Source organism: Myxine glutinosa, chromosome 7, assembly GCF_964187855.1.
Source record: "Myxine glutinosa chromosome 7, kmMyxGlut1.1, whole genome shotgun sequence".
NCBI classification, from domain to species: Eukaryota; Metazoa; Chordata; class Myxini; order Myxiniformes; family Myxinidae; genus Myxine; species Myxine glutinosa.
Window position 1 is genome coordinate 18,512,857 of NC_136267.1, and position 18,591 is coordinate 18,531,447.

Consider the following 18,591-nt stretch of genomic DNA (forward strand, 5'->3'; position numbering starts at 1 on the left):
TCGCATAAATAAATGCATAAATAAATACAAAACAATATCCAGACATTTGAACACAAATAATCAAACAATACCGGAAGCGGTCAAAGTTGGTGGTAAGGCTTCTTCTTCTGCAACCTGAACGTCATCGTACTTAACTCAGAAACGTGATGAACGGCACATTCATCAACATATATTCAACGAAAAGGTTAAATGATGATTTGACATTTGTGATGGATTCTGATATGGATGTAATTTCTTTTCCCTGATATTTTCCCACATTTCAAATATGTTTGTTGTAAAATCAAGGTCTCACAACAGCTTTCTCCGAGTTTAATCTGAATCGATCTCGTACAGCATCTAAAAAGAATAAATGGCAACAATCATTTCTCTTTACGAATAAGCATTGAGAGTATACATCATTTTGGATGCGCGTAAGCAAGCTTCATGCCAACGAGATTTCTCACCTTCCTAAATAAGCATATCAGTGTCTCAGGTCTCCGATGTTAGGTCTGACCGACTCTCGCAATCGGCGAGTGGATATTTATGAGTGCTGTCGTGGCCAAACAATGTTATTGCACCTGGGCTAGCCTAGTTGTCTACGTTTTACTACATCCTCCCAGAGTTCTAAAACTTTGCAAGCAGGCCATTTACCTATTCGCGTAGCACTAATTAGCAAGCGAGTATACAGAATGCGGGAAAACATGTAACACCTATTAAGGAGTTACTACCAACCGAAGCACACCGGTCGTCGACTTTCTCTCCCGTGCGGGTTTGATACACGTCTGAGCTGCCAGCAGGTGTCTCTAAATCTTCCCCAGTCGAAGTGCGAATTAACTCAGGTGTCTGAGATGGTACGTCAGTCCCGATTGAGTCGTGCGACCGATGAGGAGGAGATGGAGGTCCGACCGTTAGAACCTCCGTACTGCATATAAGTCCGACCTCCGTACTGCATATAAGTGCATATAAGTCCGATGGAGGTCTGACCGTTGGAACCTCCGTACTGGATCCAGCCTCATCGGCTTCCCCGCAGGGAGCGAGGTGTCGCACCGACAACGTGGTTTCATGACCGTCGGGCATTTTGACGTGAGCGTATTCCGGATTAGCATGAAGGAGCTGTACCTTGTCAACAAGCAGATCGTATTTACTTGGTCGCACGACACGTCTGACATAGACCGGTCCGGGTGTGGAGATCCAAGCGGGCAATGACTGAGCACTACCTGTTCGACGCTGATAACGAAATAGACGGTCATGAGGAATTTCATTTGTAGTGGTACACAGGAGAGATCGAATCGCATGTAGTGCCCCTTGCAACACCCAAGTCCACTTATCCAACCCCAGTCCTCGGGTCTTGAGCCAGAAGGTAATGGCTCTCCATATGACACCATTTAATCTTTCTATCTGTCCATTCGCCTGCGGGCGATATGGCGTAGTGCAGCTGGAAGCAATATTCCGCTGCAGCAGAAAGGCTCGCACGTCCTGAGACATGAAAACAGCGCCCCGATCGGTATGGATGGACGCAGGATAGCCGAACATCACAAACAAGAGCCCCAAACAGCGAATGACCGACCCAGAAGACATGTCGTGACACGCGAATGCGAATGGAAATCGAGAATACTCATCAATAATTGTGAGAAGATAACGATACGAGCCAGATGCGGGCAGTGGCCCTTTGAAGTCCATGGCCAATCTCTCCCATGGCCGACTAGCTTGAATCAAAGTCCCCATGTCAGGTTTATAGAAGCGCGGTTTAAGTTCTGTGCAAACAGGACACTCGGCACAAACGACGAACACCCTCCACAGAATAGGGCAAGTTTCGACAACGCACGCAATGGACTAGACGTGTTACTCCCGGGTGACAGCGAGTCGTGAAGTTCACGAAGGTCCTCACCGGTGGTGAGACCCGTACACACCCCCGGCCTGGATAACACATCCGCAGCTAAATTCTCCCTCCCAGGGTGATATGTGATCTTGAAGCTGTAGTCAGCTAGCTCGATACACCATCGAGTAATTTTCTCCTTTTTAATGCGCTGAGCATGTCACACATCATACATGAATGCAACACTTCATTGATCTGGAATCACTTCGAATGTTTTGCCAAGCAAATATGACCGCCATCGTCGTATTGCTTCTACCATCGCGTAGGCTTCCTTCTCGACCGCTGAATGACGTCTCTCAGCATCTGAGAGGGTACGAGAGAAGAAGGCGACTGGTTTTCCCCCTTGAGACATGGTTGCTGCTATGGCACAGTCGGACGCGTCGCTCTCTTCGACAAAGGGTATGTTTTCGTCTACTGAGGAGACTGCTGCATTAGCTATGTCTAGCTTCAGCCCTTGAAAAGCAGCCTTGGCATCCTCGGTTATGGGGAATGTTTTGCAATCAACAAGGAGACAGAGCTTCTTGGAGTAATTCTGGACCCAACGTGAATAATGTGCAACAACCCTAGTACTCTTCTCAAGGACGCACGATCATGCAGCGCCGCCATGTCTAGCAAAGGTCGCAGACGCTCTTTGGTGGGAGTTATCTTCCCTTGGGTCACTGTCTACCCCAGAAGATCAATCGTCCTTACGGAATAGCGACATTTGACCTCGTTGAAAGTTACATTATACTGGCGCGCGACCGGTAGGAACCGCTGCAGATTAGCGTCATGGTGGGCTTGATCTCGACCACATACTGTGAGGTTACCGAGGTACACAAAGACATCAGTTAATTGCTCTTTGGCAATTACATCATCAATCGCCCTTTGAAAGCACACGACTCCGTTAGTTACGCCGAAGGGCAAATGCGTGAATTGGTACAGCCGCTGTCCCGACTCGAACGTCGTGTAGGGTTTGTCGTCATCACTTATAAGAATCTGGTGGTATGCACTGCTAAATCGACCGTGCTGTAAACAGTGTATTGAGCGACCTGTTGTACCAGCGCATCTAAACCCAGAAGTGGGTAGGCGACCAGCTGCGTAAATCCAGCTGCGGAAAAGTCTTCAACGAAACTGGGCGGGTGAAAAATTGTTACTGACGCACATGGGAGCAGGTGGGGAAGGGAAAACTTTTCGACAAACGAAACGTGTGTTGGAAATAAAGTAGAATAAAAGGAATTATGGGACACAGCCCCTTATACTTAGTCTCTGCGGCCGCACCGAGCAGCCAGAATACTCGCTCAAAATAAAGAAGCCTGCACCTCCTCTACTGAGAAGACCAACTCACAAGGGGACAGGTATTTGGACCAAGCCAATAGGCTTCCTGTCTCCAAAAAAAAAAGATGGAGCTCAACTAAAGAACCTAAAAAACGAATGTTGGAACATGGAGGAGAAGGATGCCATTTACAACTGTAAAGTCTATTCAAGACAAGAACAGTGAGGGTTGGCTGGTAGGGGATCTAGATTCATGGACCAGTTGAAGACCAGATTGACCACCAGAGCAGAGACGGCAACATCCAACAAATTAGAAAGAGTTGCGTTAACAGCAAATACATTCCTAAATTAAAATAAAATAAAAGAGATAGCAGTGAAGGCCAGAACAGGATGGGAGCCAAACACTCATCAGGCTAGACTGAGTGATGGTGGAAAAGAGAACACAATGGATCGCAGGGAAGGGCTTTGTGACGAAGCAAGGGTTTGGAATGCGAAGCGTCACTGGGGACCCACTGAAGGCGAGGTGAGACAGAGGGGGAGGAGACACAGAATCACTATAATGTGGAGGGGGGAGGGGGGGACAGGGTGAAAACACCGACACAGTTGGAGGGGATGAAAACGAGAATGGCACATGACAACAGGCAGAAGGACGGAGGGGAAAAGAGAGGTGAAGAGGAAGGTGAGGATGATGAAGACCAGCAAAGATTGGAAGAAGAGCTGGCAAATAAATTAGCGGAAATGAGATTGATAGTGGAGACAGAAGGATGGTGTTCTTTGGGTGTGCTGTGTTGTGTTTGTGCCACACGTAACATTTTCCATTTAGGACAAAAAGTTCCATCTTGGTTTCGTCAGACAACAACATTTTTTGCCACTTGGCTTCAGAATCTTTGGAGTTGTTTTTTGCATACCTCAAACAGGACTCAAGGTAGGCTTTTTGAGTAATGGCTTCCTTCTTGCCACCCTACCATACAGGCCAGACTTGTGGAGTGCTTGGAATATTGTTGTCACATACACATAGTGAATAGCCTTTGCTATAAAGGCCTGCAGCTCTTTCCAAGTTGCCATTGGCCTCCTGGTGGCCTCTCTGATCAGTCTCCTCCTTGCTTGGTCATCCAGTTTGGAGGGACGACCTGATGTAGGCAAGGTCTTGGTGGTGCCATACCCCTTCCACTTATTAATTATTGCCTTAACTGCTCTCCAAGGGATATTCAAGGCCTTTGAAATATTTTTATATCCATCACCTGATCTGTGCCTTTCCACAACTTTATCCTGGAAATCTTTTGAATGCCCCTTGGTGCTCATGGTTTTAATGGCTGAAGCATTTTTATAAACAAAAAAGGGTAAAAAACAAAAACCCATCAAAACATCAAACTAGAAATCAAAGCTGGAGCAAAAATTTTCCCCTTCCACCAACGCCAAAATCAAGACCTTCACTCCTTCACTCCTCTTTTTTCCCACCTCTGGAACAAACTCCCTCACTCTCTTCAATCCCTCTCCTCCGTCCAGGTCTTTAAAACAGCTGTACACCACCATCTCTTATCTTCCCCCATCCAAAACCTTGATCCTTTCTACCCCCGTTAATACACCCCATATCTGCCTCTTTGAATGCCCAACTTCTTTCCTGAAATTCCTAGTTGTGTTATAATTTGCTTTATACCGTGTACCCCTCCCTCCTCCCCCATCCACAGATCTATCGACGTCCTTGTTCTCTTCTGTTCTTGTGTGCTTCCCTTCTCCCCCCTCCATTCATTGTATGTTTGTGCATGTTTTCATGTTCAATGTGTTAGCTCTTACACGAGCCTCGATTCTGGATACAAAAAAAAGAAAAAGAAAAAAAAAGCCACAGTCAAAAACAAATAAATCAAGAACAATGATCAAACATGTAAATAAACAATAAATCCAAAACAACCCAATCCCCCCCCCCCCCCCCGGCTCATCCCACCCCCAGCACCAGCAGGGGACCCAGGGCTGGGACCCGGGAGGCGTCCTCGCGGAGTGCGGAATTGGGAGTGGATAGGGGAGAGGGTGGCAGGAGGCTTTTGCAGCCATTTCTCAATTTCTGCCTCCAAAGTAATTTGAGGGTCGGGGCAGCTCTTTCTCGCCTCCTGAGGTCCGTCTCCGAACCTCCTCAGGAGTTTCCCCTTATAAATGGGCCAGGAGCCTTCCCCTTATTGCGACCCCTCCTTATGCGTTTCTTCACCTGCCAGCCACATGCGTCAATGTCCCCAGTCTGAGGAGGTGTTTCCCAACCTTCCTCCCCTCATCGAGGGTTCGGCCTCCTGCAATCCCGCATCCTCATGCTGTGCCACAGTATCCTCTTTCACCTTTTCCCAAACACTGGAGAGGGAGCACACCAATGGAACCCCTGCCTCCACCATTTGGTTGTGCTCTGTCTTGGCCGAGGGGACCGCAGCGTCCACCACTTTATCTCCCACCTTCTCCTCCTTCCTCCACCTCCCAGCCTCTTTTACTTCGGAATAAACTGTGGTGGGCTGTTGGCATCAACAAAATGAGGCAACCAGTACTTAACATCAAAATCAGAAACACTCTCATTGCAGAGGTGGACCGTCACGACCCTCACATGGTCAAAGAGGGCCTCAAATGCCCAGTCAGCCAGATACCCAGCTGACCGAGCAGCAGTTCATATCACCCAAACCTCGACATGTCTTCCAGAAGACTGTAAAGACACATCAAACCCACGGGCCAAGGAGATGATATTAAATTAATTTTCTGAAATTTGTAGAATTCGTTTTTGACTTGGAAGTTCTGGGTTACAATTGTGACTTGGAAGTTCTGGGTTCTGGGTTACGTGATCGTCCATGTAATGTTTAGATTTTGATGATTTGCGTGTGATATGATTCAACGGATGTTTATATGAATCGTTTAAAATAAAAAAAGCCTTCAATTTCTGATATTTTACCTTTTCATTTGGGCCTCCCAATTGGAGCCCCGCCGTAGGGCGGGTACCGTTGCTAGTCAAATTGTATTTGATCATCTGAAGAATGAGGTGTCGGAAACATCTCTTCTCCACAACTATCAGCCAGAGGAGCCAGTCTACCTCCAATGTGATGCCAGTCTTCAAGGCCTTGGTGCAGCATTGCTTCAGGCCCATCAAAACCAGCTGAAGCCAGCGGCGTATGCAAGCAAAACTCCAACAGATACTGAACAACGTTACGCTTGCATTGAACGTGAGCTATTGGCCATCTTGTTTGGCACAACGTTTCCACACCTACCTGTATGGTCGGAGTGTCATTGTGCTCACCGATCATAAACCGTTGTTGATGATCATTAACAAGCCATTGATTGCTGCCCCACCGAGATTGCAACGAATGCTTGTCAGACTCCAAGGGTATAACTTTACAACGGAGTACCGTCCTGGGGCAAAGAGTCAGCTTGCCGATGGCCTATTCCACATTCCTCGCCCACTCAATACAATGACAATGGACTTGGACCTGCGTGTTGACTTGGTCCGTTTCTCTTCTGAGAAGTTGTCTCAGCTGCAGCAGGAAACACTTCGTGATTCTGACCTGTCAACTTCGAGACTTTATTATCAGTGGATGGCCAGACCATCTGAAGGACCTCCCAGGGGCTCTCAGGACATACTGGAGTTTTCGGGATGAGCTGTCAATTGAAAATGGCGTAATTCTTAAAGGAGAGAGAGAGTCGTTATACCTAAGAGTATGAGAAACGACATTCTGCAGAAACTGCACGCAGGCCTTTTTGGACATGAGAAAACTAAATACTGATGAAGGATACTGTGTTCTGGTATAACGTTAATAAGGACATTGATCGTCTAGTTGAATGCTGTCCGACCTGCCAACGACACCGGAAATCTCAGCTGCCTGAACCACATCAACATGACATTCCGCTCAGACCATGGAGCAAAGTCGGATGTGATTTGTTCTATTTTGATGCAGCTCAGTGGATTGTCATCGCAGATTATTATTGCAAATTTCCTGTTGTTCGCAAACTGCCCGAGTCCGCTCCCAGTCGCACGATCATTGCGACCTTGGTGCGGATTTTTTCTGAGTTCGGAATTCCTGATACGTTCATGAGTGATAATGGTCCTCATTTCTCCAGCGCAGAATTTTGTTCATTTGCAAGAGTTCTGAAGTCAAAACAAGAGTTCTGAAGCCACAGTGAGTCGGAACAGTCAGAACTCTTCCAAAGTAAATTGCTCTCTCTCATGCACAGATTTATCCCATCTCGTCTTCAGTTGTCATACCCTTCCTCCCATCCATGGTACACGGAATCTTGTGGTGAGGCTGTTGCCCAGAAACAACTTGCCTTCGTCTCCTGGAAAGCAAATCCAACGGAAGGAAATCTCATTTCCTTTCACAAAGCCCGAAACAAATGTGTGTCCACCCTCAGGAGAGCCAGGAAACAATATCTCTCCGTTCTCAAGACCGAACTCTCTTATCTGTCTCCCTCTTCCAAATCCTGGTGGCGTCTGGTCAAATCCGTTTCTGGTGTTTGTTCCCCCTCCATCCCCTCCCTTACCTCAAACGGCTACACAGCTGACTCCGCACGTGAAAAAGCTGAATGCCTCAACTCTGTGTTTGCCTCTAAATCTTGTGTCCCAAACCCATCCCTCTCTGTACCCACCATACCCAGTCGTACCCTGCTGCTCCTGGACTCCGTGTCCTTTCCTCCTGACAAGGTGGAAAAGTTTCTGTCAACCCTCGACTCTGATTCTGCAACTGGACCCGACGGCATCAGCCCACGGGTCCTAAAATCCTGCTCTGCCGCTCTATCTCACCCTCTCTCTGTTCTCTTCACCCTCTCTTTTGCTCAAGGTCAACTGCCATCTGCTTGGAAATCAGCCAACATCACCGCTTTGCACAAAAAAGGTGCAAAAACAGATCCTAGCAACTACAGACCAATCAGCCTTCTCCCAATTATCAGCAAAGTCATGGAATCCATCATTGCTTCGGATATGAAATCTTTCCTCTTCTCCAATGGCTTGATCTCTGATCATCAATTTGGTTTCAGACCAGGTCACTCTACTCTGGACATGCTGCTTCTGCTGTCTCAACAATGGATGGAGGTCCTCAATGCCAAACAGGAAATTAGAGCTGTCTCCCTCGACATATTACGTGCCTTCGACACGGTCTGGCACCCCGCTCTGCTCACCAAACTCTACTCCTTTGGTATCCATGGAAATCTCCACGCATGGCTGGCGGACTTCCTCTCTCGTCGTCGTCAACGTGTGGCCCTGAATGGGTTTCTCTCATCTCCTCTTCCTGTTCAGGCTGGAGTTCCCCAAGGCAGTGTTCTGGGCCCCGTGCTTTTTCTGGTCTTCATCAATGATCTCTCTGACTCTCTTGAAAATCCTCTCTATCTCTTTGCTGATGACTCCACTCTCTGCCGCTCCATTCCTCTTCCCTCAGATCGGCAGTCTGCAGCCTCCTCACTCTCTGAAGACTTGGACAAAATCACAGACTGGTCAAACAAGTGGAACATGTCTTTCAATCCTGACAAATCTCACACTCTTACGATGTCTCTCCGAAAAGATCGACTGGACAACCCTCCCATCTACTTTCTCAACAATCCTCTCCAAGAAGTTCTGTCGCTCAAGCTTTTGGGTCTCACTATCTGCCATGATCTTTCTTGGGAAAACCACATTTCCAAGCTGGCCTCCAAAGCCAGTCGCCGACTGGGCATCCTCCGTCGTGCGAAGTCCTTCCTCAGCACACATGAGCTCCTCACCACATACAAGGCTTTCATCCGCAGCTCAATGGAATACTGTTCTCCCCTATGGGCCGGTGCTCCTGCCTCACACCTAGCTCGGCTTCACGCTGTTGAAACCAAAGCTTTCAGAATAATTGGAATCTCCCGCGATGAAGCTATCTCTGAGGGCCTTTCACTCACTCACCGCAGGCATGTAGGTGGTCTTTCTGTCTTCTACCGACTCCTCTCCGGCCTTGCACCCCCAGCTCTCTCTGTGCTCTGTCCCCCAAATATTCCTACAGGTCGCACAAGATCTGCCAGCAACCCTCTGATGGTTAAACTGCCGAAATCTCGGCTCTCTGCTCACCTTCACTCTTTCATTCCTCTTTTCTCCCGCCTCTGGAACAAACTCCCTCACTCCCTTCAATCCCACTCCTCCCTCCAGGTCTTTAAAACAGCTGTTCACCACCATCTCTTATCTTCCCCCATCCAAAACCTTGATCTTTTCTACCCCCGCTAATTCACCCCAGATCCACCTTGTTTGAAATTCCAACTTCTTTCCTGGAAGTCCTGGCAGTGTCCATATGTTTTATACCTCTCCCACCGCCCCCTTCCCATGCCCCCCCCCCAAAGCCCTCGCCCTCTCTCAGATCTCTCGATGTCTCCATGTCTCTCGGTCCCTGCTCTCAAATGTTGTGTTTGTGTCCTTCCCCCTCTCTCCCCATCTTGTCTACCGCTCCCGATGTGATATGTTTTATGTGTCGGTTTGTCTTTCTGTGTGATTAATGTTCGCTCTTTCACGAGCCTCGATCTTGTATACAAAACAAAAAAAAACAACAAAAAAAACAGCGAACCATCTGCAAGGTCTGGTAATGAACCTGTGAATCATGACTGTGACGTCACTTGTGCGACCACAGCAGAGATGGTTCATCAATCTCCCCAGCGTTCTGCCAGTTTTAGTCACATGTTGCCTCCGTCACAGAACCTGACACCTGTCCATACGTGGTCTGGCCGACCTGTGAAAGCGCCATGCCGTCTTGATCTATAAAACACTTTGCTTATCTGATGTTTGCATTTATACACTTTGGTTATCTCGTGTTAACTGCTCTGGGTTACTGGTGTGGTGTTGTAATGATCTAATGACAGTGCAGACATGTATGATGTAATGGTGTTGCACGGGTTTGCTGTTTTTACTTTATTACTTTTCTTGTTGTGGGAAAGGGAGATGTGATGGTTACATCAGTTGTGTGGAACCGGAAGTGCTTGCTCGCGTTTTGGAGTATGAAGGTGGAGTTCCGGGTCGGGGGGGCAGGCGGTGTGTGTACGGGGTCGTCGACATGAACCTGATTCCGGGTCCTGTAATAAATGATTGTTCTCTTTGACATCGCCCCGTGATCTATTCTACATCAGAACCTTACAATTCTGGCGTTCAAAATGTCGATGTGCCAAGATTTAAACTGTTCCAATCGTCGAGAAGTTTCCCGACAGAACTCGTCTTTTTATCCATCCCTGACGCACGAAAAGGTCGTCAACGATCAACGTGTTTTGTGGTTTAAATATCTCGGAACAACCAAATTAAACATCAAAACGTGTGTTCATTCAAAATATCGTGTTGTTTACGAAGATCATTTCGAGCCATGAACGTTCGTATTTGGGAACGAACTACCTGGGAAACAAAGCTCGGAAATTGCTGAAACACGACCCTGTACCGACATTTACCGGGGGAATGTCATCCATGTTGATTTGAAGCCAGGCCCAGAGTGTCACTGTCACGTGTTGATTTAAAGCCAGGCCCAGACTGTCACGTGTTGATTGGAAGCCATGCCCAAACCAGACCCAGTGTCACGTGATGATTTGAAGCCACGCCCAAACCAGACCCAGAGTGTCACGTGTTGATTTGAAGCCACGCCCAAGCCAGGCCCAGAGTGTCACGTGTTGATTTGAAGCCATGCCCAAGCCAGGCCCAGAGTGTCACGTGTTGATTTGAAGCCACGCCCAAACCAGACCCAGAGTGTAACGTGTTGATTTGAAGCCATGCCCAAACCAGACCCAGTGTCACGTGTTGATTTGAAGCCATGCCCAAGCCAGGCCCAGAGTGTCACGTGTTGATTGGAAGCCACGCCCAAAGTGTCACGTGTTGATTTGAAGCCACGCCCAAAGTGTCACGTGTTGATTGGAAGCCACACCCAAGCCAGGCCCAGAGTGTCACGTGTTGATTGGAAGCCACGCCCAAGCCAGGCCCAGAGTGTCACGTGTTGATTGGAAGCCACGCCCAAGCCAGGCCCAAAGTGTCACGTGTTGATTTGAAGGAAGAAACGTTTCGACCTGATGCCATGCTATGCTGACATCATTTTCAACACAAATATGTACAAGGAGGAATCGGTGAAAGCAATGGAAAGGATGCACAGAGGGTGGGCAGACAAGTTACTTGTACAGGACGAAAATACCAAAAACCAGCAGATCGGAAATAGTTATTGACAAATGACGACAACAAAGAACAACTTGTGCAAGTCACATGTGATTCTTGGGGCAATGGTTCTACAGACATGGCCCAAAGGACATGCTTATCTGTGAAGGTTACGGATCCAGGTTCACATCTGAGGATGGGAAAACAACAATCAGGAAAAACAGATTGATGTTCCAACATCGACACAAGAAGAGACTAACACAAGGATTATATGGTATTGCCTGTTTGCAGAGAAGCATGGTTACAAGAACATACAAGTGAGAAGTCCAGAATATGATATATTTTTCATCATCCTGCGCCACATCAACAAACTTGAAGGTATTACAATTTTGTTTGATACTGGTACAGGAAACAATCAGAACCGATTCAACACGACGGAATTTGCACAGGCCGACACACAGGAAAACCGGGCAGTGCTTCAAACTCTCCATGCATACGGTGATTGTGACACAACTAGCGCATTTGAGGGGAAAGGGAAAGTCAAGCCCATCAAAACTCTGGAGACGATGCCAAGGATTGCACCAGCTCTTGGAAGACTGAGGAATTCATGGAACATGCCACAAGACCTGATAACTGAGCTTGAAGAGGTCGCATGTGCAGTGTATAGCAAAACAAGGTTGGGAGAAGGGGACGATTTGAGACTGTTCAAGATCAGGGAGAACCCTTGAACGCAATGCTCAATGTTGGCATGGAAACCTTGACACCATGCAGGAAATGCTTGGAAGAACACCTCAAAATCATGTGTGTTTGTGGTTTATAATATACTAGGAACGGTACCCACCCTACGGGCGGGGCTTCAATTGGGAGGCCCAAATTAAAAGGCAAAATATCATAAATTGAAAGCTTTTTTATTTTCAACGATTTATATAAACATCCGTTAAATCATATCACACACAAATCATCAAAATCTAAAGTATTTGTAGAATTTCAATAAGAGCCACATCGCTGTTCATATCGGTAAATATTATTCCATCGTGTTTGGAAAAACTGAAAAATTGGGAAAAAATTTTAAAAAATTTGAAAAACAATCGAGCCTACTTTACTCCAGGGGGTCCCAGGATTACCCACCCAAAATTTCGTTGCGATCGGTTCAGCCGTTTTTGCGGTACCTGGGAAGACGGACGGCCAGACATTTGGTGAATTGCAGTAAGATTACAAGCCCGGCTACGCCGCTGTTAGAATTTGTCTTGTTTAATTAAGCATTAATTACTAAAGTACAAAATGAAAATGGTTTCAATACCTTATTTGATAATTGTTCTTTGTAATACAATGTATAGCTTGTATTGTTCTATATAATACAATTCATAGTTTGTGTTGATATTAATAACACAATGTATAGCTTGTATTGTTCTATATAATGCAATTTATAGTTTGTATTGATATTAATAACACAATGTATAGCTTGTATTGTTCCATATAATGCAATTTATAGTTTGTATTGATATTAATAACACAATGTATAGCTTGTATTGTTCTATATAATGCAATTTATAGTTTGTATTGATATTAATAACACAATGTATAGTTTGTATTGTTCTATATAATGCAATTTATAGTTTGTATTGATATTAATAGCACAATGTACAGCTTGTATTGTTCCAAATCGTACAATGTTGGTTTGTGGACGTGCATTTGACCTTAAATTGTTTTCCATCTGCACGCTGCAACCCACAAACATGTCCTTTATTATTACAAAAAGAAATAATACCTGAAAACAATCAACAATTTCACAACGAAAGAGCAAATAGAGCTCAAGCATAATTCCCACAAGTTTCATATCAAACTAGAACGGCACTCGCTAGTGCGCATACCTCCGCCAGGCTGAACAGTTTACTTTTTGTATCCCAATGATAGACCGGGTCTGGATTCGGACCTGAACCCAAATCTAATCTGCTTGTTCTCGTCACCGAATCAACTCGTCCACCAAGTTTAGTCATAACTCGTCCATAACCTTTTGAGATATCCTGCTATGTATCGTTTTTGGCCCCATCTCTCAATGGTGAAGAATCATTTTAAAAATTGTACTGTTCAAATCCAGATCTTCACCAAAATCGAATCATTTCATCCTCGTCACATACGCCACCTCTCTGCCAAATTTCGTCCGAATACGTCCACAACTCTTTTAGATATTTTGTTCACAGACAGACAGACATACAAACAAACAAACAAACAGACAGAGACAGACAGGGGTGAAAACATAACCTCCATCCATCTTCAGGGGCGGAGGTGGGAAGTATCATGTTTGGGTTGATGTTTTAACAACTACTTCCTGAACATTCATAAAAACAAATGTCTTCTCATAAAAAAACACTCACATATGGAGAGATGGAAACACATTGATGACTTTGTGATCACATCTTAAAGATGTTTCTACAAACATTCTTCACGATAACGTTTAGCAAGGAAAACAACCATGGTGAATGGGAAGAGAGCGAGAACATTGATGGTGATTGCTGCACCGAGAGCAGGTCCGCATCCGGAGAATGGTGATGGGTCGTTGGTCTCTTCCACCGTTGTGGATCCGTTTTGGTTTCCTATAATCAGAAAACACATCAGGATAACAATCATGGAAGATGCGGTAACTAAACCAAGGATAAACTGCACTAAATGGTAAATCATTGGTAATAATAAAACACCATACCTGTTCAACTTTTTACCAAATAAACAATTATTACCTGACATTATTCATCTTAGAAAAAATATTGTTCACTCCCAAAATACTTCGCTATCAGGACTTCTCATTTTAAACAAGAAAAAGAGCAATCGGAGATTGCAAACCCTCGCCAGGATGTATTTTCAGTGGTTTTTAAGGCTTTAGTGTTAAAACAAATATGGCGGCCGAACCACGTGACCGATGACGTCATCATTATTTGTTTTCTAAACTAATTTCTTCCTTGATGATGCTCAAGAAATTATCTTGATCGGATGAAGTTTGGTACTTGTCGAATTATGACGTCATAATGGAAGCACCGATGACATCATCATCAACATATTTTATTCCCCATGGAGAGTTCTTTACAATGAGCCATGTCTCAATTTTTTCTATTCAGCACTTTCAGAGATATAGAGGTGCAAAGTTTTTCGGTTTTTCCAAGATGGCGGCCGAACTACGTGACCTATGATGTCATAATTATCAACAAAAAATTCTACAGGTGGAGTTGCTCTATGGTGAAAATTTCCTGTCAATCAGACCAAGTGTTGCAGAGAAAATCATATTTATTCTGTGCAGACAAACAAACAGACAGACAGACAAACAAACGGACTCAAATGCAAAACCCGCTCCTCTGGCGAGGGTAACTTGGAAAAGGAAATTATAAGAGAGAGAGAAGGTGTTGCCACTTTCAGGGTAATTATGAACAAAGATAGTTTCTTTTAATGAAGAACCACCCTCAGGAGAGCCAGGAAACAATATCTCTCCGTTCTCAAGACCGAACTCTCTTATCTGTCTCCCTCTTCCAAATCCTGGTGGCGTCTGGTCAAATCCGTTTCTGGTGTTTGCTCCCCCTCCATCCCCTCCCTTACCTCAAACGGCTACACAGCTGACTCCGCACGTGAAAAAGCTGAATGCCTCAACTCTGTGTTTGCCTCTAAATCTTGTGTCCCAAACCCATCCCTCTCTGTACCCACCATACCCAGTCGTACCCTGCTGCTCCTGGACTCCGTGTCCTTTCCTCCTGACAAGGTGGAAAAGTTTCTGTCAACCCTCGACTCTGATTCTGCAACTGGACCCGACGGCATCAGCCCACGGGTCCTAAAATCCTGCTCTGCTGCTCTATCTCACCCTCTCTCTGTTCTCTTCACCCTCTCTTTTGCTCAAGGTCAACTGCCATCTGCTTGGAAATCAGCCAACATCACCGCTTTGCACAAAAAAGGTGCAAAAACAGATCCTAGCAACTACAGACCAATCAGCCTTCTCCCAATTATCAGCAAAGTCATGGAATCCATCATTGCTTCTGATATGAAATCTTTCCTCTTCTCCAATGGCTTGATCTCTGATCATCAATTTGGTTTCAGACCAGGTCACTCTACTCTGGACATGCTGCTTCTGCTGTCTCAACAATGGATGGAGGTCCTCAATGCCAAACAGGAAATTAGAGCTGTCTCCCTCGACATATCACGTGCCTTCGACACGGTCTGGCACCCCGCTCTGCTCACCAAACTCTCCTCCTTTGGTATCCATGGAAATCTCCACGCATGGCTGGCGGACTTCCTCTCTAGTCGTTGTCAACGTGTGGCCCTGAATGGGTTTCTCTCATCTCCTCTTCCTGTTCAGGCTGGAGTTCCCCAAGGCAGTGTTCTGGGCCCCGTGCTTTTTCTGGTCTTCATCAATGATCTCTCTGACGCTCTCGAAAATCCTCTCTATCTCTTTGCTGATGACTCCACTCTCTGCCGCTCCATTCCTCTTCCCTCAGATCGGCAGTCTGCTGCCTCCTCACTCTCTGAAGACCTGGACAAAATCACAGACTGGTCAAACAAGTGGAACATGTCTTTCAATCCTGACAAATCTCACACTCTTACTATGTCTCTCCGAAAAGATCGACTGGACAACCCTCCCATCTACTTTCTCAACAATCCTCTCCAAGAAGTTCTGTCGCTCAAGATTTTGGGTCTCACTATCTGCCATGATCTTTCTTGGGAAAACCACATTTCCAAGCTGGCCTCCAAAGCCAGTCGCCGACTGGGCATCCTCCGTCGTGCGAAGTCCTTCCTCGGCACACCTGAGCTCCTCACCACATACAAGGCTTTCATCCGCAGCTCAATGGAATACTGTTCTCCCCTATGGGCCGGTGCTCCTGCCTCACACCTAGCTCGGCTTCACGCTGTTGAAACCAAAGCTTTCAGAATTATTGGAATCTCCCGCGATGAAGCTATCTCTGAGGGCCTTTCACTCACTCACCGCAGGCAGGTAGGTGGTCTTTCTGTCTTCTACCGACTCCTCTCCGGCCTTGTACCCCCAGCTCTCTCTGTGCTCTGTCCCCCAAATATTCCTACAGGTCGCACAAGATCTGCCAGCAACCCTCTGATGGTTAAACTGCCGAAATCTCGGCTCTCCGCTCACCTTCACTCTTTCATTCCTCTTTTCTCCCGCCTCTGGAACAAACTCCCTCACTCCCTTCAATCCCACTCCTCCCTCCAGGTCTTTAAAACAGCTGTTCACCACCATCTCTTATCTTCCCCCATCCAAAACCTTGATCTTTTCTACCCCCGCTAATTCACCCCAGATCCACCTTGTTTGAAATTCCAACTTCTTTCCTGGAAGTCCTGGCAGTGTCCATATGTTTTATACCTCTCCCACTGCCCCCTTCCCACGCCCCCCCCCCCCCCAAAGCCCTCGCCCTCTCTCAGATCTCTCGATGTCTCCATGTCTCTCGGTCCCTGCTCTCAAATGTTGTGTTTGTGTCCTTCCCCCTCTCTCCCCATCTTGTCTACCGCTCCCTATGTTATATGTTTTATGTGTCGGTTTGTCTTTCTGTGTGATTAATGTTCGCTCTTTCACGAGCCTCGATATTGTATACAAAAAAACAAAAAAACAAAAAAACAAAAAAAAACCGTAATAGAGCATGATCATTGGGTGGAAATGATCAGCGAGTTACATCTTACCAGGTATGAATGAAATCACAGAGAGGCCCTGCTGTCTCCATGTTCCATCCTCTCCGGGACCAATCAGGCACCAGTATCTCTCGAGTTCATCCCTCGTTACACCAAATGGAGGCAGCAAGCAGTGGGAGCTTTCTGGACAGGAATCCTGTCCAGGTTCCAGCATTCCATGGTTTTTCTGTTCACTCTTCCCCAGACAGGAGGTAAGGATGTCTGCCTGTGTTCCGGCCACTGCGATCACCTGGTCGTGGCCTTCAGTACTTCGAAACATCCACAGCAGTGAGAACTTGTTACTATTTGGCTTTTGTATCTCACAAGAGAGAAGAGGAATTCCCCTGAGAGGGTTGGGAACTACAATGGGAAACAAGGAAATTACAATCGTTATTTCCACCAATAACATCTTTCCCAAAATGCTTTGAAAAACGGCATCAAATTCCCGAATGAGAATCCACAAAACGCACCGGTTGGTTTCTTCGGTTCTCTGTCATCCAAAGGGTCACATGACCTGGGAATCTGAAATTAAATAATAGAGAGGGAGCAACAACACCCAGATGTGGTGAAGTGATGGAAAATACAAGTTATTGATATTGTAAAAGGCAAACAAGAATTAGTACATGAAACAGATTCGGTTTCTCCTCTCCCTCTCCCATCTGTCCTTCTCCAGCACCACCGGTTGAACTGTTTACAAAACCCGCACCCTCTCCAAACCGAATGTTTACATTGCTCCGAGGATGTGCACTGCCTATAGAAAGTCTACACCCCCTTTCTAATTTTTCATCTTTTGTTGCCTCTCAGCCTGGAATGAAAATGCATTAAATCAGACTTTTTCCTCCTTTATTTACACATCCTGGTGTTGGGCTAGCGTCCATCCTGGTGTTTACACAGCCCTAAGCCTGGTGTTGGGCTAGCGGCTAGGGTGCCAGCTTAGGATCCTAGGATCCTGGGTTCGAATCCCGGTCGATCGCTGAATTAACGCCAGGGGGGTTGACTCAGCCTGTCATCCTTCCGAGGTCGGCTAATTGAGTACCAGTTCACTGGTAATTCCCTGTTTGTCGTAAAAAGGCGACAAAGAGGGTTGGCGTCAGGAAGGGCATCCGGCCGGAAAACATTGCTTCAAAAAGGGGAACCAAAAAAACAACAACAACCACGGTGCCCGAAAAAGGCCAACCCCCCCCCCTTGCGGGGAAAAATGGCCTCTAAACGGTGGTTTTTTTATTTACACATCGTAACCCAGAACTTCCAAGTCAAAAACGAATTCTACAAATTTCAGAAAATTAATTAAAAATGCAAAATTAGAATATCTTGGTTGGACAAGTGTCCACCCCCCCCCCCCCCCCCTTATAATAGCAATTGTAAATTATCTGAGATGTAACAAATCAACTTCTAAATCACACACCAATTTAATTACCTTCCACCTGTGTTAAATTGCAGTGATTCTGATTATTCTGCTGTCTCAACAATGGATGGAGGTCATCAATGCCAAACAGGAAATTAGAGCTGTCTCCATCGACATATCACGTGCCTTCGATACGGTCTGGCACCCCGCTCTGCTCACCAAACACTCCTCCTTTGGTATCCATGGAAATCTCCACGCATGGCTGGCGGACCTCCTCTCTCGTCGTAGTCAACGTGTGGCCCTGAATGGGTTTCTCTCATCTCCTCCTCCTGTTCAGGCTGGAGTTCCCCAAGGCAGTGTTCTGGGCCCTGTGCTTTTTCTGGTCTTCATCAATGATCTCTCTGACTCTTGAAA

At 46.2% G+C, this 18,591-nt stretch overlaps 2 protein-coding genes across 3 annotated transcripts in view; both read right to left on the reverse strand.

Moving 5' to 3' along the window:
* Positions 1-361: 361 nt before the first annotated feature.
* Positions 362-1,864, reverse strand: LOC144892782 (uncharacterized). Its single transcript, XM_078781115.1, has one exon. The coding sequence runs from the start codon at positions 1,702-1,704 to the stop codon at positions 649-651; it is 1,056 nt and encodes a 351-aa protein (XP_078637241.1). The 5' UTR covers positions 1,705-1,864; the 3' UTR covers positions 362-648.
* Positions 1,865-11,503: 9,639 nt separating this feature from the next.
* LOC137431018 (uncharacterized) overlaps positions 11,504-18,591 on the reverse strand; it is a 70,145-nt gene continuing 63,057 nt past the window's right edge. For both annotated transcript variants that reach the window (XM_078781332.1, XM_078781333.1), the window contains one exon: positions 11,504-13,777. In XM_078781332.1, coding sequence (XP_078637458.1) covers positions 13,639-13,777 — 139 coding nt within the window. In that variant the 3' untranslated portion in view covers positions 11,504-13,638. The remainder of the gene's footprint in view (positions 13,778-18,591) is intronic.